Genomic DNA, 22,697 nt, shown 5'->3' on the forward strand with positions numbered 1-22,697 from the left:
AATTACTGACGAGAGTCAGCTGCACAAAAGGGAAAAGGTGGCACCTCAGGCAGAAGAGGTAGTGGGACACGCCCACACAGGCACCTTCAGGAGGCCGCCCTGCTAGGGCCGTAACACCCCCTCCCATAAATACAAACCCGTGGTTTGTCACATGATTATGATAACCAGAACAACTAATCAAGTCCATAACCGTCGCATCAACAAATTGCAGGCTTTCCACCTACCAAACCCCATGGCAATGGTTAGGCATTGCCTGCGGAAGCTACCAACCCCATCTCAATGGGCTCAAAATACTGAGGGTGGCCACAGGCCCTCAAAACAATGGCATGTGCTAGCCAGGGCTTTTTTGAGCCATCACATGTGGAGAACACAGCAGGCAGTCAGAAGACCTTACTGTAACAGTTTTCAGACGATTGCTCAGGTCACGGGTACAGGCATGTTTGATAGTAAGGGGTGCAGGTCTGAGTGGTGGTGTTATACATGATCTGTCCACCTGCAGGTCATTTTGAGGAACTGGGACATTGTCAACCAGCAGCAGCTCAGGGCTAGTTGACCTCTTACACTGACTACAGGGTGCTACTGAGCAATTTTGCGCCAAGTTTAGCCTTTAGTAGGCCTGGCAACCTTGTCGGTTTGAGAGCCACGACTGACTTTTCTCAAAGCAGGCCCTTTTTGCTTTGAGTGGGCTTTCTGTTTGCGTTTCAACTTCAAACAGTTAGCAACAAGGTGTCCAGGTTTGTGGCAGAAGAAACAAAGCTTTGTTTCGGGTCTCGAAACCACAACTTTTCCAGCCTGGTTAGCTGGCCCACTCTTACCTCTCCAAGATGTACTATGGCACAGAGGGGTATCACATTCTACAGCATTTATTTTATGACTTAGGGTGAACTCATCTGCCAGTGTGGCAGCCTGCTGTAGTGTGAAAACCCTTTGTTCACTTAAATAACAAGCAACACAGTCAGGCACTGTGTTCTTAAAGTCCTCTACCAGCACAAGCTCACGTAACGACCCCAAGTCGTCAACCTGGCTTGCAGAGCACCACCTATCAGAAAGCTTCGCCTTGTCCCTAGCGAAGTGAAGATAGGACTGACCCTGTGCCAACTCCAAACCTCGAAAATGCTGCCTATAGGCCGCAGGTACAAGTTCATAGGCTTGGAGGACGGCACTTTTGATCTTTTCATAGGCGTCCTGCCTAGACAGACCAGAACAAGCTTCCTGAGCCTTACCCGTGAATTTACACAGCAACATCACCCCCCACACGTCTTCAGGCCACTGTAATGCAGTTGCTATGCTTTCAAACACACTGAAGAAGCTCTCAACACTGGATTCACAGAAAACGGGAACCAGGTGGATGTTATTGCCCACAAACAAGCTTCTAGACACCTGTGCATTGATAGCTGCATCATCCATTTTGGGGGCCGGAGAAGGGTTAGAAAACACACCCTAATTAAGACACAACCACACCTCTGCCAACTCACTCAGAGACTACCCAATAATTAACCCATTAATGGAAAACTACACAACTTACTTTAACTGACCAACTTACCTCTTGCAGTATACACATTAAACAAACACAACTTACGCAGTTCCTAAGCACAACAAACTTTACCTACCTATCTTCTGAAGCGTGCCGGGCTCGAGGCAACTTGAAAGGCGAAACTTCAGCGACTGGAGCCCTGAATTGCCTACCCCCAACAGGGAACTAATCCCTGCCCAGGATTACCCCAAAAATAATAAAGGCAAAATAACAAAAGAGTGCCCAAAGGAAGAACTTAAAACTAAGCTCAGCTGGACACTCACCTAACTTAACTGGGAAGTTGTAGTTCTCAAAAAGGTGACAAAGCAAGATAATCAAATCCAACTTGAAGCTCCCTTTTCAAATATCCTGGACGAGCCCCCACTTGTTACTTTCCCCTGAGGGGTCTAGGCAGTGAGGGGGAAGTAACAAAAAGTGTCCAGGTCAGAAAAAGGAGTCAAGGAGGCAAAAGGGTTAAATTAAAGAGTTTTATTAAAGTAGCTCAACTAAAAGAGACAAAAAAGCCGCTATCACCATTTACGAAAAACAAAACTCAGGCGTTGGTCAATAAAGTAAAACGTAAGTCAAAAAGAGAGAGCAGCTCACTAGACACAAGCCCAGACACACAGCTCACTAGCTGTAACCACTCACATGGCACTCTGGCCAGAGCTCACCTTTCCCTGGGCTTAAATCTCTTTAATTACTGACGAGAGTCAGCTGCACAAAAGGGAAAAGGTGGCACCTCAGGCAGAAGAGGTAGTGGGACACGCCCACACAGGCACCTTCAGGAGGACGCCCTGCTAGGGCCGTAACAGGGCCAAAGGGAGGAGTCAAGGCCACCGGATGCAGGCCTAGCTATATGCTTCATCAAAAAGAAAAGTTTTAAGTCCAATCTTAAAAGTAGAGAGGGTGTCTGTCTCCCAAATCCAAAGTGGGAGCTGAAGAAAGCCTGGTCTGAATCATCTTTTTTTCCCCCAAACAATCAACAAATATGTTACAATTAAGTACATTAATTTATTATTTCATTATCAAATTGATATTGACTTCAATCTAGCTTGTTCTGCTGATTCTCTGTGGTCTGCCACTGTGTATGCAATAATACATGCTTACCACTAGATGACAACAGTTTCCTAGTTGCTTGACTTTAATTATCTTTCCCAGAAGCATTACAGTAATCTTGAATGGAAATGTGATTGAAAGAGCTAGGGGAAAAAAGCTCCCACAGCATCCATTTGTAACCCGTCAACATTCACTTGCATGTGGTTGAAGAACCTGCAATCAAATTAAAAGGAAATGTGGCACAGTCACTGGGAACATTTTTCACTCTATTAATCATAGACTCATCACAGGTAATCACTAACATTGCATCCAACTGTGCTTGCACAGCTTTATTCATCATTACAATCTCAACAAGCTGTGTGTAAACAAACTCAACATGATTGGTGGCACATGACTAAACCTTTGCGCCTGTCTTTTAGAGAGCTGGAGGGATCAGACCTGTTACCCGGACAGACAAAAGCTGCCAATCTGCTGCACGCTGTGTTGATGGTGGCCACATGCGTCGTTTGGAGAGTTGCATACTTCTTCAGCCCCTGAAACCCACCTTCGTTTGCAGGTTTGTGCTGGTTTGTGATCCAGTTTCAGTAGCTTATGTTGTGAAACTTGAAGAATGTCATTGTTTCTGTTGTTTCTGTCTAAAGCAACAAGCTGTTGATGTTTCTAAGAAGATTAAGTGTTGCAGTACTAAGAACTACAAGCTGGTAGAACACTAACAACAACAAAGACTTTTTTTTAACTTACAGCACGTTTCTTTACACAGGGAAAACATTATGTCTTAGACTTATATACTTTTTTGATCATTTTGATCAATTAACAAAATAGTAGAAGTTGCTCACAGTCCATATATGTTGTTGTCCACTGCACTTAAAATTTTTTGCATTTAATACATGTTGTTATTTTCTAGTTCATACTGCTAAAGCAGTTTTTGCCAAGGGGTAGGTAGGGCTGCTAACCTAGAAACTTAGTGGGACAGCTTTCAAGAAGAAGTAGCCTCGTAGTTGATGGTTCAGGGTTTAGAAATAGTCCTAATCTTCCTCACACCTGCCAGGGCCGTGCCAAGCCATAAATACGGGGATCATAAGAGGATCAACCTGGTGTCGGTGTGAAGGATCCTGCTGGATAGTGATCCTGGCACAGGCAAAGATTTTAAAGTACCTACTTAAGAAATACACAGAGGGGTGACAACAGTAGTGAAAGGACCTGTTTCTCTATAAAAATCGAGTAAAGATGTTTTGTTTTTGTTTTCTTTTTTTTCCTAATGTGATGGATAAAATGTGCCGGGAAGGAATAAATCAGAATCTGTTTTTCTGTCATCAGAAAATGAGGCTCTTTTGAGAGAGAAGCTGCTTAAAGACAAACAATTTTTTAGTTCTGATCTGTTTTTTGTTTTGTTTTTTCTCATGTTTTGATTAGCGCTTTGGACACTGTCCACTCAATAAAAACTAATGACAACAAGCAGGTGGCAGAAGTCTAAACTGCATTTCAAATTTAGCTAGAAACCACTAGAAATGTAACACATTTCCCATTTATGTGAATTGACTTAGCAGTTATTCTATATTTTCCTGGCATCAGAAGTCTGGGACTGCCTTAGAGCAGTGTGGGTTCCCAATAAAACTGTCACTTGTGAACAAGGTATCCCTCCCTTCAGGGTATAAAAGTGTAACTTACCTGGGGCAGGAGATGTTTTGTAGTACGAAGCAGCTGAAGAAGTGTAAGGCAGTTAAATGGCAATTTGCACAATGTTTGGGTGCTTTTCTATAAAATGAGACTGGCCTTTTTTTGTGTGCGTGTACCCTAAAGCAGCGGTCCCCAACCCCCGGGCCTTGGACCGGTATCGGTCCGTGAGTCGTTTGGTACCGGGCCGCGAGAGTTGAGGCTCAGGTGTGAAATGTATGGTTTTCAGGGTTTTTATCGGTTTTCAGCGTTATTTTGTTATCGTTTGTATCGTTTACTTGGTTTTCCTGGGTCTTTTCACGTGTGTTATGAATAAATTTTCTTTTTTTCGGTAGCGGTACTAGTTTTATTTTGTTGTACTTATCCGCGACACGTTAAAGGCTGGTCCATGAAAATATTGTCAGGCATAAACCGGTCTGTGGCGCAAAAAAGGTTGGAGACTGCTGCCCTAAAGCGTTAGCGCAGAATACTAATCTGTCTCCTTCCACAGGATCTCTGCTGCATTCACTGCGGTGCTGATGTCTCATCGGTTTTGATATGGAGGCCCAACAGAGACCTTGCTGTTTCAGCCACAACAAATACGGTACCGTGCTACCATACCTGCTGGTGTTGGAGCTATAAAAATCAGCACTTCTGACATGTCGACTTCCTGGCAGCTCACCCCTAAAACGGACTCCGTTCCCTCTTTTGAAAGGACATACATTTTTACCCAGTGAACAGGACTGATTTGAACAACATATGCTTCATTTGGCATCAGTCATGTTTTAATTACATTTGGGGAATTGAGAGTGGAGACATTTGAATGCCTTACTGAGACCCCAAAACTGTAACAAAAAAAAGAACTCGATTGATGTTTGTATGTGTGTGTGTGAGGGTGCAGCGCAGCCTTGGATCCGCAGTGGAACCACAGTCCGCCCGGGCGCCCAGCCTTCGGGCCGGAGACGCTCCATACCAGCAACTACTCTCTGGTGTTACTGATCCAGCTCAGCCTGCTCTCCTTTGACCTGTTTGTCAACTCCTTCAGTGAGCTGCTGAGGACTGAGCCAGCTGTGCAGCTGGTACTTTTCATGTACGTCAAACTTTTTCACTGTTTCAGCCTAACGCAGCCTCTAGCTCAAGGGGGGGGAAATAATTCTCAATTTATCTGCACTGAATCTTTTGAAATGCTGAAGTAAAATGTATTTTAGACAAGACAATAATTCTGCCGACAAGCTCTTCCTGTTTTCATCATTGTTTTTTCTGCTGCTTATACTGTTTCCTTTTCTTCAACAGAATCCAGGACATTGCCATCCTGTTTAACCTGATCATCATTCTGTTGATGCTGTTCAACACCTATGTGTTCCAGGTTGGACTGGTTGCCATATTGCTGGAGCGGTTTAGAACCATGCTAATGCTATCTGCTCTTTACTTGACCTTCAGCATCATTCTCCATTCTTGGCTTATGGTACGTCGTTAAAAACAAAGGCGAAAATGCCGGATTGGAAAATTCACATTTTTATGCCACTTTTTTGGGGAGATACTGTACAACAAGCTTACAGACATTTAAAATGCTGTCATTTTGATTTTAATAACTGCCAAGAGAAAAACATCATGAGAAAGAAAAAAAGAAAGAAGATAAAACTTGGTTAAAATGTGTCATTATATGAGACTGAGAAAATAGCATCATCATTTCTCATCATTCTGGTTGTAATTGTTAAATTATCTATAATGTACAAAGTCTCTGAATTTATCACAAAGTGGCCTTTTTGTCATCCTTCTATTCCTTTCAGAATCTGCGCTGGTTAAATACAAACAGATTTATTTGGACCGACGGTCTTCAGGTGCTTTTTGTGTTCCAAAGAGCTGGTAAGATAACAAGTTCATGCAACAAATGTACCTCTTTTCATTTAGAATGTTTTCATGTAAACACTGAAGAGTATACAGTACAAAAGGTTAGGATTTTTCCACTCTATAATCTGATTATACATATTAACTTGTAAAATAAATGTTTACATTTTGACTGAATAATTAAATTTAGATTTTGCAAATGAGACAGGAGAAAATACATGGAGACAATACAAGCAGGTGAAGCAGTCCAAAACAGCAGTACAGATTTAAGCTAAAAAAACAACAACAACAACCCATTAATGCCCTAGTAAACTGTATGATCATTTCACCCACCTTTTTTATTTTTCCTTTACCTGTCGCCTGTTGTTACTGGCTACTCTTCCAGGCAGTGACATCACATCTCATCACCATGTGGGTGCCACTTTTATACATGTATAAGCTCATAAGTGGATAAAAGCTTGCATCGCCTAGCTGGCATTACTCTCTGTAGGTGATCTGCGTATGAGAAGAGTCATGTGCTATTTGTTGTCTTTGCTTTGTCTGCCACTTAAGACCTGTCCAGACAGTTACTCAGTGTGTAAGCACAGCCATTACCTCACTCAGTTTTAAACACTGGTGGGAATTTTCAAGTTTTCTCCCTGTTTATTTTGCAATCACATAAATCTCTTGAATAACCTTGATCACTGTGCAAACTCATTACAAAAGAGTCACTGATATGAAAATCTACATTCACATCAGTCATGTTTCTAATTTACAGACATTTGTAAATTAAATATCCGTATATTTTAAAGCCTCCTAACATAATTTCCTGTTTGCAGCTTCTGTGCTGTACTACTACTTCTACAAGAGGACCTCAGAGTATCTGGGTGACCCTCGCCTCTATGAGGATTCGCCGTGGCTGAGAGATATGTTTTCACGGGTCAGACAATGATCTCTCTGCAATAGATCACACCAACACTCAGATGCCTAGTTTAAAAACGGCATTAAAAGAATATCAAAATACAGTATGTTACAAAGAAAACCCAAAACAAAGAACTGGTCACTGTAATCCATTTGGTTTTAAAGGAAATTTATTCAGGGCCCATTCTAACACATCCTTCGTGAACTATTTGACAAGCTCAAAATAATATTTCACAACATTTCCTTTCAACACAGAGAGGATTGTGCCAAAATTTAGAAAGGTGTCTTAGAACAAAAACACCACAAAGTGTCATGAGGGCTTGTTTTCCTGCATAAATGATAACAAAAGAATGACATCAAATGTGAAATAGTAAATGTTTTATATCCTGCTGGTACCAGTCACCATATAGCCTCTTTTCTTTGTTTTTGTATTTAAACAAAAAAAACAAAAACACTATATTGCAATTGTTTTATATAGATTTGAGATTATGGTGTTGCTTTAACTGTGTTTGTTATGTTGATATTGATCAGAGCTTAACTTTTATGGCTCAACCGGTTACTTATCCTCACTGTCTGTGAAATCTAAGTCATCATGTACATCTGAACTCTCTGTATTTAATTTTCATACACTACACATGCTGAAAACCCAATAAAATGTTGTTTCAAATACTGGTCATTGAGATATAATGTGTACATACTTGGACATATGATTTATTCTTTTGCTTCAGTGCTTCTTTCAAAGCATGACTCCAGATGATGGAAGCGAAGCTGATTCTTCAACTTTTCAAACTCTTTGTGGAGTGACTCCATCTGTAGGTTGAACTGTGGATACCGAGAAAACAGAAAATGTTTTTTCTTTTTTAAAGAAACCAGCATCTTAATGTAAAATTCACCTTGGATAAGAGGATGCAATATTTAGTAAAAACTGATTCACTGTGACAAAATAAAGGATCACAGGGCTCTAATGTAATTTACGAGAAAATCAAGGACAGCAGGAAATCTATATCCTTAGTAATCAAATGCTACAGAGAACTCACAGAGAAGCTGTTTGTGTTGTTTTATATTCAGTATTAATGTTGCATGTCTACTTTTTCTTTTAAAAAAATCACTACTTAATATAGAATTTAAAACATGGATAATTAATAGTAAATCACTAACCGCCCCACTGATATGTTAAATTACAGTGACTGACAAAAACAACAACCAAACTCACCCGTATTGCATATTTATAAAACTTCTCTGCTTCTTCCTTTTTGCCAGACTGAAAATAAAAGGTTCATCAGTGTTAATTGAGTTGCAGACCATGTGTTTAGTTATGTAAGTAAGTAAAGTTTGTTTGTATACTCCTTTTCAAGACAAGTGCTTTACACAAATATTAAAAATACAGTCAAACAAACACACCTGAATCAAGAAAAACAACACAAAACAAAAATTTTACCAAATTGCTGGTCTGAATAGATGCATTTAGGCATTTTTTTTAAAGGATGCCAGAGTCATTGGTGTGCAGCAAAAGCGATAAGCTGTTCCACAGTTTTGGCACTAAAGTCTGGAAAGCAAAATCCTTCTTAGTTTTCATACGGGCATGTGGAATCACAAGGAGACCTTTATTAGACAAGATTGAAAAGATTGATGATATAACTAGGGGGCCTCATCTTGTAAGGTCACAGAAGTAAGAATCAAGATTTTGAACTATCTAACAATGAGTGAACTTATGAGTTTGAGTTAAAAGTGTTGAAGCAGCATTATGGACAGATTGGAAGCAATTAATAGATGCTTTAAACGGACACAAAAACAAAGCATTGCAATAGTCTAGGCAGGTGGAGATAAAGGCATCAACGTGCATCTTCAGTAGTGGGCAGCTACCAATCCAGCACCCGGGAAGCAGTGTGTAGAGACAGTACCTTGCCCAAGGTACTTCAGGGTTGCCATTCGGTGGATTTGAACCCCTGACCGCCTCCAATCACGGGGCGAACACTCTACCTACTGAGCTATCGCTGCCCCATAACAAGGGACTTAAACCAGATCCTTGCAGAATGCCACATGGAAATGCAGCCGTTTCAAACCCAAAATTTCCCAATGAGGACAAAAGTGTTCTATAAGCAAGAAATGAAGTGACCCACTCTAAGAAAGAGCCAGAGATCCCTACCATGTAGTTTAACTGTTGGACTAAGATTTGATGGAGATTTGACATTTCAAAGGCTGAGATAAGGTCAGGCAAACCAAGGGCTGGCTGAGCAATCACCCTTATCCGCAGCCATCCAAAGATCGAAACTTTAAGGAGAGCTGTGGAGTGCAACTTCCTAAAACCAGACTGAACGTTAGCAAGAATATTGTGCTTCTCCAACACCTTCGTGTCCCAACCACCTTTTCTTTTTGTTTTTGTAATACTTTAGCAATTTAGGAAGTTTTGAAACAGGTCTATAGCTGGTGTTTAGTGTAAGGTCCAGATTTAGCTTTTTCAAACCTGGTTGGATAACCACCTGTTTAAAGAACTCTAGGACACAGCCTGACCACAGAGGGCCAAATGGAGTCTAAAACTTAAGACATTGGCTGAGTTTGCTGAGGGTTTAATTTGGAGTAGTGTTTGACATACATAGCTAAAGAAAGTGGGTGAAAAGATTCTACAATTTTGGGATGTGTGAGAGTTTATGATCGAAAGGGCGATCTGTGGGAGTTGTAGTCCTTATCTGAAAAACCTGGTGTACTTGGTGTTGGAGGAGAAACAATGTTATTCTCAGTGTCAAATAAAACCTTGGCATTCCCTTTTCCTATTGTAAATAGGACATTTTGTGGTTTTCCCACAGGTACTCAGTCTTAAGGCAAAGCCAACTAAAACTGCAAATAGATTTAGTGATCCAAGGAGATGATTTAGCGATGCTGTCTTTTCTAATTTGTGGAGGTGCCACTTTGTCCAGTATCTTTAAACACCGCGAATCGAAGGAAGCAGAACTCAGTTCCATGTCATGAGTCACAATCAGACTACTGATTTCTGCAGATTTTTGAATCACAGAGTCAGTAATATGTTGTGAGTACTTCACATGTGCAGAAGACAAGGTGTCAAGGTTAAAAGAGAGCTCAATTAAAATACAGTTAGTCACTAATATTAATTGATACTAATCAAAATGTCCTACTTCAAAGTCTGCATTCCTGAATTGATTTTAGCCATTTATCATATTGATCGACATGCAGCGTCTACTTGCACAAGCATTTTCCCAAATTAATTGGTGTCTCATTAAAGTGTGTTCAGTGACTAAAGCATTGGCTTTACCAAAGGGCAAAAGGATGGATGTTGGCGTTAGATTCTATGGAGGTTAGGGCTTTTTACTCTGAACCCATCCCTCATCCTGAAGAGTCATTTATTCCAAAGCTTAAACTGACTCAATTCTTACCATAACCCTAACCACTCAGCTCTTCTGACTCCTGTAGATTGTTTTTTAATTTCTAACAAAGACACGCTGTTCTGTAGTCTTCATAAAAGGGGATGTGTCAGGCCACTGTGCGCGAGATTATCTTGAAATACAGACGGAGGACATTAATAATGACATTAATAGTGTTTTATCATCACTCACCTTGAGGCAAATGAGAGACAGGTAAGCCCAGACCTCTGCATTCTGGTTGTCCAAATGGTTGGCCTCAGTCAAAGCTTCCTCAGCTGTACAAAACTCCTCCAACTAAACAGACACAGAAATGCCCACTGAAACAACAAAGGGTGACTTCCTTTCAAAACAAACAGAGTAGGGCTCCCAACTATTCTTTTAAGCTAGTATTTCAAAAGTATTTCTTTTAACAATAGAAACAGGAGTGTACTTAAAACCTTGAACCATACACTGAGTGGAATCACAGGTTTTACAATTTTATTTTATTTTCCATATAACAAAAATAATTCTGAAGGCACAACATAGAAGCTTTTTTTGAGTTTAATACGATCATTCCCATCAATGTTCTGAAGGTAAGAGTTTTACCCGGTAACATGCACCGCCCAGGCCTAGCCAGGTCAGGCAGGATGGAGACTGTTCACAGGCCTGCAGGTACACAACCTTGGCTTCCTGAAACTGAGAGTTAAAAAAAATAAGACAGAGTTACACTGTATAACTTTGTGGTTTCACATGAGATGTTTTAAGTCACATTTGAGTTTTGCTGTTATTTTCCAAGACATATGGCTGGTCCATTTTGTTTCTTTCTTGAAAAATGCATGAGGTAAACTCTCACACAGTGAATAGATGCTAGCAGACCCAGTACACATGAGTAACTGTCTGACTGATCAGACAGTGATGCCTGTCTCAATATCTGACCTTCTCCTGCATAAAGTAGCTGGATCCCAGGCGGAGCAAGACAATGTGAGAGTCTGATGGCTTCTGCTGGAATTTGAAGCTCCACTCGTAGCTCTCCTCAGCCTCATGGAACTCCCCTCGTAGATAGTGACAGTGACCATTCCAAGCCCATGCATCAGGATCCTGGTGAGAAAGTGGGCAAGACTCTTTGGGTCAATAGTCAGCAAAGTTGCTTGATGAATGCTTCTTCTAGACACATTTCTCAGTCTGGATGAAACTTATTATATAAACTGCCCAGGGTTCCAGGATTAGAAACGTCAATGTTCACGTGAAAGACCACCTTATAAAGTGCTTCCAGCTGAAATGATGAGGGACAAAATTCATGCTGCTTGTTATGTGAAAAATCCGAAAGCTGCGGCTGAATTAGACAAACACAGTGAAAATCTTATGAAGTGTCAGTGTTCCCCTATGTGTTGACACAGACTGTGTGCACACAAAAGACAAAAGAAAATAGTGTTGTCAAAAATGACAATAGTGTTCCTATTTTTCTTATTTGTGTGTTGTAAACTTTATGAAAGAACTAAAAAAACCAGCACTTAATCTTTTGAGTTTGGTATATGGCGGGGCGCAGTGGACACCCAAGTTTGTAAATGCAATAACTCAAGTACGAGGCAACGTAGAATTTTCAAATCAATACCATGGTTGCATCTGCTGAAAATCTCTTTAAGGTTTAAATCTCAGGGATCTTGACTTCAAGGTCAGAGCTCAACTTTTCTAAAAAAAAAAAAAATTAGAGGATTTTCACATTTATAACACAGGCATGTCTACTAGGAGGCTACAGGGTAGCACTATGTTTAAAAAGAATTACAAACAAAAATTAGCTGATGCTTAAAGCTGGTTTATTTAATATACATCCAATTTTTTTTTCCAATTTGTATCGAATTAGGTCCAGGGTGGAAAAGTTATGCGATGGTTTGCATCCAAGGCAAACACTTTTTTAATTAGGCTGACAAATAAATGTTGGTCATTTTGAGGTCCTGTGGTAGCTTCCATTAGTTGTTCAAGACAACTACGTCTCATATGAAATAGTAATTAGTGTACAAGCCGGAGTCTAGAACATGATCTAGTGGCTGACCCTGCATGTCTATGATGAATTTCAAAACATCATATTCATTTTCCACAGGGTAGAGTGGCACCCCTGTAGCAAGCTCCACAGTTACCAGCCCCAGAGACCACATGTCTATTGCTTCATTATATGTATTACCAAGCATAACCTCAGGTGCACTATAACCAACTGTCCCCACACAGTCACCAGGAGTCACTGTAGATGCCGGCTGTGTGTGTACAGCAACCATGTGTGAAAAGTCGTCAATAAAGAGATGCTGAAAAACATGTTCATGTAAACATCATTGGGTCTGCCGTGATATCTTTACAATAGGACTTCTGCTCCTGAACCTCTGCACACAGCGTCTGCAAATCCGGGCTGTATGAAGTAACTTTGATCTTTACGCAGGACTGTAAGCTGTCGTCTGTGAGGTATGAGGGATATTTGTTTTTAACATAGTTCACGATGGAGAATAGCTGCTCACATATGTATGTGGATCCGAAGATCAACAATCCACAAATTAGGCATACTGGTAGGCCACTCTCATCAAAAATAAATTCAAATTAATCTACGCAGGCATCATTAAATGTTCTATTTTCTTCAGATATTTTTCTTTTCTTACATTTCTCCATACTTGACCTACCTGGGGTTGAACGTCTCAATAAATGCACGGCGTTTCAGCAGGTATACCAGTATCCGCTAGTGTGGCGCTTATTTTGAGCGACGAAAAATAATGAAATATAACTTTATTTTTATATTTCAAGATCACAATAATCTTCCAATTTAGAACTACAAGTTAAAAAATAACTAACACAAATAAAATACACTTCAGTTAAATGAATATAATTTATTTTCCAAAACCATGCGGAGCCGCAGTATAAGAACAAAAGAGCCACATGTTGCTCCAGAGCCGCAGGTTTCCAACCCCTGAACTAGAGCAATGATGCTGGAGAAGACTGGATGTTAGCTTTGGTGTATATCTGTGCTGTTAGACCAGCAGAAGGAGAATGATCTCAAGAATAAAACTAGGTCTGATTTCAATTCACTTAGATTTTGGGAATTATTTTTATAACACTCAGCTCCTTACAAATTATGTATATTATGTGTAGTAATTGATCCTACACTGGAATATGTTGTCATGCATATCTATAGAAGGTGAGCATCAAAAAGTAACAGTGGCTGTAACTGATTACTTTGTCATATACAATAAATATGCACCTTGAAAATATAAAAATAACAAATATATTTATTTATTATTCATTTGTTTGGTGTTTAGTGAAGATAAAAAAAAGAATAGCATGATAAATTAGACAATAAATTGCAGGTTTCACACTTTACAAACAGAGCACCAAATGCTTTCTGGAAAAGTAATGCCCTACATGCAGTTGAACACTCATGTAATATTCCTCACCCAGTCGATACTCGTGTTGTAGCCAGAGGTAGTGTGGAAGTACCTGATCTATGCTGGACAGTGCCTCTTTGAGGTTGGCAGCAGCACTGCAGTAGTCTGCTTTAAGCAGCTGCAACTGGGCCAGATGAATGAAGTAGGAAGCACTGCGACTGCCATCTGAACATAGGAGCTCCTCGGATAGAGCGACTTCTGCCATCTGACAACAGAAAACAGTCATCTCTGAATGATTTCTGCTATTGCTTTTTTCATTTGTTTTATTTTTGTTCAAACATTACTGCTCAGAGCTTTTAAAATTAGACATTTATTGTTCCCAATATTACACAAGACTTTTTTTTTTAATTTGCAAAAATATAAATAAAGAGAAAAATCTAATATTTTTTCAAAATGATAAACTGCAACTGATGCTATCATACTTTCATAAAACACATATCACTAACACGTTTCTAAAACCAAGTGTCTTTTGAAATTGCAGATTGCCATATGTAATATGCCCCTTTTTGTGCGGTAACAGAATAAACCGATGGTCACGTTCACACAGTGCTGTACAAACCAACACGCTGGGTATGTTTTACCTGCAGTGCATTGTTCTGCAGCAGGAATTGGATGATCTGTGTGTAAATAGTAGCAGGAGCTGATTTCAAGCTGACACTCGGTGCTGGAGGCTCTTCTTTGTGCATCTCTGAATCCTGGTCAACAAGTTCTGGGTAAAGGAGAAAAATAAAGCTACACGGTCAGGTAACATCAGTTACTCCAAGGGTTTATTTTCTTCTGCCCTATGCCCTTTGGAATGAAGTGCATGAGAGCTCTAGCAGACAGAGTAGTAACAAAAGTAGTTCCTTGACAGGGAGATGGGGCTCAGGGGAACAGAATGGGTTGAACTCATGCATAGACTGGCATTGTTGCACTTGACACTGTCTTGTATATGTCTGTATTTCTGTTTTTTTTGTTTTCCTCACCTTGCATAACTCTGGGAGAGTTTGTTGTTTCATCTGCCTCCTGCTTGTTCTCTTCCTCTTCGTGTTTCTTCTCCTTGTCTTTCTCCCCCTTCTCCTCGCTCTGCTCTTGCTTTTTTGCCTCTTCTGCATTCAACAGCTTTGTGGCCTCCATAAAAGCCCTCTCAGCCTGGATGGAGTTGTTCTGACCCACATGGAACAAACCTGGAGCAAACACCCAACAAGGTTACTGCACGTTCCCCAGCATGCATCCCTCTTCCACTATTGTTGTGGGTGTTTAGGTTACAGATTGTTTTAAATTCATGTTTTTTTTGTTCGTTCATCATTTTGTCTGTTCAGTCTGTGTCAACTCTTAAAGAGACCAGTCCAGGGTCTACCCTGTCTCTCACCCTATGACAAACTGGGCTCCACCCAGTTGATGGATGGATATTTTAAAGACAGATTTACAAACCAACCTAAATCTATGAAAGTCACACACAACAGTCAAACTGTCTTGAGTAACCTGCGGGGCCTCCATTACACTGGGGGAAGACAACAAACAGTAATAGCTGCTGACAAATGAAGTTTGGTAGTATCATTTTGCTGTTCACTGATACAATAGCAGCAGGAAGCAAAACAGATCCTCATCTCACCCAGCAGTGTCCAGGCCACCACGCTGAGAGGGTCTAGGCTGGTGGCTCGCTCAAGGAAAGTCTGGGCCTCACTGTAATGCTCAAACATCACTGCCAATACCCCACACATCATCAGGCTGGAGCAAGAAGAGGATAAAGAAACATTGGTCTTGAACTCGTGAAACTGTTTGACGACCTGTTGTTTATGCTGCGGCTCGCCTCCTGACTGGCATTAGAAAGCATGCCTCTATCACGCCTGTTCTTATTGATTTGCATTGGTTACCCATAAAGTATCGCATTGAATTTAAAATATTGTTGCTCACCTTTAAAATGATAAATAATTTAGCCCCTCATTATCTTGTTGATCTCCTTAGTCCATATGTCCCTGGGTGAGCCCTCGGGTCTTCAGCCCAATTACTCTTGGCTCAGCCTAGATCTAGACTTAAATCTAGGGGTGACCGTGCTTTTGCCCTGGTTGCACCGAATCTGTGGAACAACCTTCCTATCACTATCCGTGCGTCAGACTCCATTTTATTTTTTAAATCCCGTTTAAAAACTCACTTATTCGACATAGCTTTTCCATCTAGTTAGTGTCCCTATTTTATATTTGGTTCAATTTTTTATTTATGTACTTTATCTTTTAGCTATATCTGTTCTTAGTAACTTTGTTACATTGTTCTTATATTCCCTACTTTGTTAATAGAATATTATTTAATCATGTCTTAATTTTCCTGTTTTTATTGTAAAGCACTTTGGTGTACCGCTGGTCTTTTAAACGTGCTATACAAATAAAGTTGTATTGTAAGTAACCACTGAACCATGTTCCAATAAAAGATAAAACACGAGCAGGTAGGTTCATTGCTTGTGACGTCAGAAAATACAGTGGAGATGAAGAATACTGTGACAGGAAGTAACTCTAAATATCTCTCTTTCTCTATCAAATAATAATATACAAATAATATACCATCATGATTTAGAATTGAGCTGATTGCTAGACTATACTTATACACTCTATAATATTTAGATATATATATAATATGCAGGCTAAAATAATTATTCAATAATTAATCTCTTATTAAATTAATGATTTGCTTAAAGTGAAGATCAATATTGTAAGGAGTGCATTTCTAACCTGGGTTGGTGCACTTGGTCGATAGACACAGCATCATGATAACACTCTTTTGCCTTCAGGTAGTCTCCGGTCAGCATGTACAGGCCCCCCCACTCAAACATATAGGTGGGCTCATTTGGGTGCCTGACCACTAGCTGCAGGTTAATAAAAAAATATCAGAAACCACTTCATCTATTTTAACAACCATTATCATTATTCAGTGCTGCAATGTGACTTGTGTCCACTTGACGAAACAAAAGAAAAACATTCAAACATAACATTATTATAAATATTCTTGAGAATAACAGACAAACATAACCCAGTCTGTTAAATCTGTCCAGCAAATAGTTGTCTGTCAACCTTATTCTGTTTTTTTTTACATAAATCTTCCTGATTATTTATTTTTTTCGCAATGAGCTTTAGAGCATTGTTATTATACCTCTTTCCAGTAATATGCAGCCTGCTCGTAATTCCCAGTAAGCTGTGCCTCTCTGGCAAAATGTGAGAGCTGAGAACAGTGTAACTGGATGTTATCTGGGTAGCCCTCAACAGCATCTGGAGAATAAATCTGTTAAGGAAGTAAGGATAAAACAAAAAAGTCAAAAGATGTCCTCACAGACTGTATATGAAAGTGTGTGTTTGGTACCTTGCTCATAGCAACGTGCATCTCATCAACCAGGTAGACATAGAGTTTGCTGGCAAATTCCTTCAGCTGTTGATCATCCGTGAACGGCTCTGTCCGCCTCATCTTGTCACGTACGATCCTCACCACCGCATGCTACAAACCAGAAATATACACAAGCCGTTGTGGAGAAATAATGACACTAATGTAGAAGAAAAATATGACCAGAACCATTAGATCGATCCCTAAAAATAGTTTCAGTGTCCTTGTAAATTTCATTAATCCATCATAGATGTGGGCAGTTGGCCTGACCTTCATTTGTTCCTTGAAGACAAAGTATCTCCCAGAGTCATTGAGCGCTCCTATCAACTGAATCTTCATTTTCTCCAAGCTGTCGTCTTGGGGAATTTCACAACTTGTTCCAAATAGTTCCTCACACTGTTCTGAAACATGGGACACCGTGTTTGCTACCTGCCTGTGGAAGTCCAGCACAGCCTGCAGGAGCACACACCGGTGGAGAGAATACATCAAGCATGCAAATCTCCTCGATTGGGCAATTCATTGTGTGTGTGTGTGTGTGTGTGTGTGTGTGTGTGTGTGTGTGTGTGCTTTACTCTTTCTGCTCTACTAGGACCAGCTGGACGTTTAGGTTTGGGAGGGATCAATGCCGTCACCCTGCAAGAAACACAAAAACATCTCAATACACTCACTCATTTGTGTTTCACAGTCAGTCAGAAACAGAGGGGGCAACTACTAAATTTAACACTTACGTGTGTGTGAAAGTGTTGATAAATGTATAACTCTATCTCGGTGCTACAATCTAATAATGGAGCCAAAAGAAGCAGGTCAGACTCAGTCACCACATGGTTTAATTAGCACATTACCTTTGGGCTAGCTCTTCTGGTGATGGTTTTGGTACCAGCGGTTTCTCCAAGGCTATCTCAATGATAATATAAGTTCTGGCCTCCACATACATCTGCCATTAACACAAGTGAAGAGTTAAAGTTTTCCAAATTTCTGCCTAAACAGAAAACACATCAGCTAAATACGACTTTATAATATATTGCAGTAATAAGGATGTGCAGTAAGTTTGAGCATCTACTACTGCTGATCTCTGCTCAGCTGTACTAAATTGCAACTGGTACTGGAGTCTCCAGTAAATTATCCTAATCAATGTTCGCTCTACTTATTCATGTTTCTGAGCGAACGCACAAACTCCCTGAGCGATCCCTTGGACCACTGTGAGCAACATCAGACGTGTGCACTGCGGTCACACCAGCATCGAATCCATCCAAGTTACATGGTTTATTAAAATAATCAAATTACAGCATTTACATTTATGTTAGACTACTTTTAATTAACTGCTTTAGCCCACTTACAATGAAAATTTAAACAAATCTTGTTCATGACCTGTGTAGTATCTTAACACTATTGGAAGTAAAAATAACTTAAACCCCAATTTTGAAGACACAACTTTTTTTTTGTTTGTTTGTTTTTTTTTGTTTATAAAGCTCTGACTTGTATTATGAGTATGAGTCTGTGGTCTGGGGGAGAGTCCTGTAACTCTCTGTCTGCAAAATACAGTATATACCAGTGTTGGGCAATGAATTATATAGTTACTTCTTCAAAAAAGTAACTGAGTTATGCAAACAACAAAGTTTTTTGCAGCTGTTTACCTAAAAATGCAGCCAAGGCATTTTTTAAAATAAACATTTCAAATTATTTACAGAACAATCAGCTGTTCTGCATCAAATTTGATGCCACACAAATTATTTGTGCCACCCCAAAAATAATTTCAGTCCACTACGAGATAAAGGAGAACAACAACCTGATACCTGCAGGCCTGACAACAGGAGATGCATCACTGCTGTAACACCTGTAACATTCAGCAGTTGTTCTGACACACACAACAAAACTATTGACTGCAATACACACTAACTATACAAGATTTGCGCTAAACGTCGCCACGCCGCTTTGCTAGCTAAAACACCGGTGTCGGCACATAAGGACGCTGTCATAGCCTGTCAACGACATTGATTAGCTGCGTATATACGAATGTGAATCGCATTATTGGCTGGATCCCATATGGGAGCAGCCAGTCATTTACTGACTAACACTGCAAAACAGAATTGTTAAAGTATTGATTTTAATTTCAATTCAGGTTAGATTTTTTTGTGTGTGTGCGCAACGCAGATTTTCTGTGCGCAGAGACCGTGCCAGCAGTGCGCAATTGCGCACACGCGCAGCTTAGAGGGAACACTGATAATTTTATTGATTTCTTCGCTAATGCTGTGCAGTTATGTTGATGTTTACATGGAGCTTAGGGTTCCCTCGGCATTGACTTGTGGCTCAGGTTCATATAAATCACTGCAGGCCAGCTGCAGTTAATGGCACAGCTCCTTCACTGTGATTTGCATGTTGCTGATATAATTTTAAAAAACTTTATGTTATGGTCTAAATTCTTATAACTGAAGTCAGGTTTAATTGTTTGAGGGGGGAAAAGGAACTGTTGGACTTTGCTTATGCTGGAAAACTTATAAAAACTCTAAAGAATTATTCACTTGTGACCATCAAAACTTTTCTGACCTTTTTGCCTTGCTCATTGGAATCTGTGGGTCCCTTGTTGCTTCCATTCATGTTCTTTCCTGCTTTGTTAGAGCTGACAATATCTTTGGCCTGGCTGGCAGCTTCCTTAGCTTTTTCCTTTAAAACACTGATGCTTCGCTTGGCCTTTGAGTGCAAGAGAGGTTAAACAATTCACATAGCAATTTAACAGCCCTATTTAAATAAAGGCAATATCAACTGCAACCCCAGAGTTGGAACACTGTGTAAATTGTATTTATAAAGAGAGTAAAATTATTTCCAAAATTCATAAACCCATATTTTACGCATAAATATACATTCTCAGTTTTAATATTTGATTTGTTTTCTGATTTTTACTGTGAATAAAATATTGGTTTGTGAGATTAACCAAGTACTCCATTCTGTTTTTATTTATATTTTACAAGGAAACCAAATTTAAAGCAAATGAGTGATGTGTGTGTGTTACTGGAACCTTATTCAGCAAATCTTCCTCAGAGAAAGGCTGAACGCTGTATGCTCCTCGGATTCGCTGGACTCCAGGATACAGCAGCTGCCCAAAGTCTATAAATGCCAAACCATGGTAGGGGATTTCTGAGTCCTCAGCACCTAACTACACACAAACACACACAGGTCTGGTCTGGTCTCCATCTCAGTTAGACTTAAAATCACATGTTGTTTTTTCTAAGCTTATTGCATATGATATCCTAAATACTGGAAATCCAAACACCAAAGAAGAGAGAATAAAAAGGAATACTAACCTTTGATAATGGAGCCAATGACCTCATGATCTCCACTGGCCACAATCTGCTCTTAGTTATCCTTTGCTTCAGCCTGAAATTATAATCAGTACTGATACACACATTTTTATATTCTCTCTTTGTGTTTTCCATCATCCTAGAGCAATTCACCAAAGGCATGGAGGGTGCAGCCCAGGGGACATCCCATTCCCACCTCCCAACCCAGAAGCACCCATTCAACCTATATCGGCTTACACTGACATGACTGCCTTGATCTTTTTTTGTTATATTAAAAGCTTGCTATATTTTTGGTAACCCTAATCTTGTGTGATGTAATAACAAAACACTGTGAGATGCGAATCCCACTTTAATCATGTTTAACCTACCCTTTCATGTGTATTACAGTTGTTTTATATTATTATTTTTTTCCTTTCTTTATTCCTTTGTTTTATTTTTGTTTCCTAATGTGTTGCAAAGACAATGTCATTAGTTGGCCGACAACATGAGAGATGGGGCACAGTGGATGGAGGTCCAGGACCACCCCGAGGTACCACCACAGCCCAAACCCACCTAGTGAGCAACTCCAGATCCCACCAGTCCCAAGGTCACATATTAAATTGTTCTGGCAAAATAAACAACAACAACAATTGGGGCGATCGTGGCTCAAGAGTTGGGAGTTTGCCTTGTAATCGGAAGGTTGCTGGTTCGAGCCCCGACTTGAACAGTCTCGGTCGTTGTGTCCTTGGTGTGTGTGTCCTTCACCCGTTGCCTACTGGTGGTGGTCAGAGGGCCCGGTGGCACCAGTGTCCGGCAGCCTCGCCTCTGTCAGTGTACCCCAGGGTGGCTGTGGCTACAATGTAGCTTGCCATCACCAGTGTGTGTGAATGGGTGGATGACTGGATTTGTAAAGCGCTTTGGGGTCCTTAAGGACTAGTAAAGCACTATACAAATACAGGCCATTTACCATTAAACAACAACAATGATAATAATAATCATCATCAACATGATAAATTCAGAAAATGGGTTTAAAATGTTGATAAATACAGCTCTATTGTCTTTTTGCAAGAATGTCATGGTTTCTAAATGTGTGTCTTCAATGAGAAGATTTGTCTGGATGTTGATATGTAACTATTTCTTTGATTTCCAGTTAAGAACTATTGTTGTCTTGGCGATACTTAGAGAAACAAGGAGTGGATTCATGTATTTGTTTGAGAGAGTTTCAACTTCAGTGCTACTGCCAAGCGAACAAATGGTTGGTAAAACAGACTAGATTTCTTTCACCGAGGAAAAAAAGTGTCATTTTGGAGAATGTTGACTAAACTGTGATAAAAAAAAATTCAATTTTTACTATGGATATTTCACATTTTCGTTGTCTAGCTGTAACATCTACTCTTACCTGTAGCATTTTACAGTGATACAGTTAATATTGAGCATAATAACCGAGTTCAGCTTATTGGTGCAGCCCTTCAAAACAGTCCCAATTTCTCATGTGGGCCTTTGTGAAAACCACTGCACTAGTTGTTTTTTCTTTCATACATTTGACCTTTACTCTAAGCATTAAGCCTATTTACTTACTGTATACTTGCACAGATCACATGCTCACTGTGTGCCTAAAATCAGTGATAAGATCAAATTCCTTTTTCATTACTTTCTGATTTCCTTGCATGCCTGAAATGTTCTGAATAAGGAAATCCTGCTCTTAGACTCTGCTATAACATGTGTTCTGTAACAGAGAAACTGGTGACTGACTTTCCCTTTCTAGATTAAATTCGTAAAATTGTAGCCAGCAGGTAGCATGGTGGTCCGGTACACAGAGAAATAAAGGAGTGATTTGCATGCTTAGCCTCCAACCTTGTAGTTCCCCCTGCGTCCAGAAAGCAGTACATCTCTGTGTCCCAGCTCACTCTGTTCTTCGTGGTCTCTGCCTCATCACGAAATGCCCGGTCCTGTGGGAACATTTACACCACAAGCCTGTAAATAAGCTTTCACATGCTGTTATCTTCAATGGAATTGTGGTTTTTGGATTATCTGTGGTTTTCTGAGATTTCTGAGTTTTTGTCTTCCTTTGAGTTTATCGACATTGATTCTTGGGTTTTATTATTTTCCTCAGTTCTTGATTTGTTGAGTGGACAAATATATAAAGAGGGAGCTGTCAAGCAGGAGGAAAAGAGTAAGACCTCAGAGGAGGTTCATGGATATGGTGAATAAGGATATGAATAAGGAAGCAGAGTCTGGGGATGAGGGGAATGACCCGCGAGGTCACTGAGGCAGTTAAACAACTCCTTGGTGGCAGAGCCCCTGGTGTTGATGAGGTCCGCCC

The 22,697-nt window shown here is 40.1% G+C and overlaps 2 protein-coding genes across 4 annotated transcripts in view; one reads left to right on the plus strand and one right to left on the minus strand.

The window, feature by feature from the left end:
* The first annotated feature begins 1,113 nt into the window (after positions 1-1,113).
* Positions 1,114-7,636, plus strand: LOC102204478 (transmembrane protein 138-like). The gene is made up of 5 exons (XM_005752406.1): positions 1,114-1,225; positions 5,120-5,315; positions 5,519-5,690; positions 6,016-6,091; positions 6,892-7,636. Exons 1-5 carry the CDS (start codon positions 1,114-1,116, stop codon positions 7,002-7,004), a joined length of 669 nt encoding a protein of 222 aa, XP_005752463.1. The 3' UTR covers positions 7,005-7,636.
* The window catches only part of cfap70 (cilia and flagella associated protein 70), a 28,983-nt gene continuing 12,386 nt past the window's right edge, over positions 6,101-22,697 (minus strand). The window contains exons 8-27 of one of the 3 annotated variants that reach the window (XM_005752404.1): positions 22,229-22,323; positions 20,399-20,471; positions 20,113-20,250; positions 19,644-19,787; positions 17,942-18,033; positions 17,672-17,732; positions 17,370-17,552; positions 17,082-17,213; positions 16,875-17,003; positions 16,457-16,590; positions 15,346-15,461; positions 14,717-14,917; positions 14,333-14,460; positions 13,804-13,956; positions 11,266-11,427; positions 10,936-11,025; positions 10,543-10,644; positions 8,187-8,234; positions 7,672-7,795; positions 6,101-6,568 (exon numbers count right to left, since the gene is read on the minus strand). In XM_005752404.1, coding sequence (XP_005752461.1) covers positions 7,685-7,795; positions 8,187-8,234; positions 10,543-10,644; positions 10,936-11,025; positions 11,266-11,427; positions 13,804-13,956; positions 14,333-14,460; positions 14,717-14,917; positions 15,346-15,461; positions 16,457-16,590; positions 16,875-17,003; positions 17,082-17,213; positions 17,370-17,552; positions 17,672-17,732; positions 17,942-18,033; positions 19,644-19,787; positions 20,113-20,250; positions 20,399-20,471; positions 22,229-22,323 — 2,292 coding nt within the window. In that variant the 3' untranslated portion in view covers positions 6,101-6,568; positions 7,672-7,684. Of the gene's footprint in view, positions 6,569-7,664; positions 7,796-8,186; positions 8,235-10,542; positions 10,668-10,935; positions 11,026-11,265; positions 11,428-13,803; positions 13,957-14,332; positions 14,461-14,716; positions 14,918-15,345; positions 15,462-16,456; positions 16,591-16,874; positions 17,004-17,081; positions 17,214-17,369; positions 17,553-17,671; positions 17,733-17,941; positions 18,034-19,643; positions 19,788-20,112; positions 20,251-20,398; positions 20,472-22,228; positions 22,324-22,697 lie in introns of those variants that run through there. The other 2 variants (XM_005752403.1, XM_013915744.1) reach the window with 2 other exon arrangements.

This window comes from Pundamilia nyererei, unplaced genomic scaffold (assembly GCF_000239375.1).
Source record: "Pundamilia nyererei isolate P.nyererei 1_Seehausen unplaced genomic scaffold, PunNye1.0 scaffold00356, whole genome shotgun sequence".
Classification (NCBI taxonomy): Eukaryota; Metazoa; Chordata; class Actinopteri; order Cichliformes; family Cichlidae; genus Pundamilia; species Pundamilia nyererei.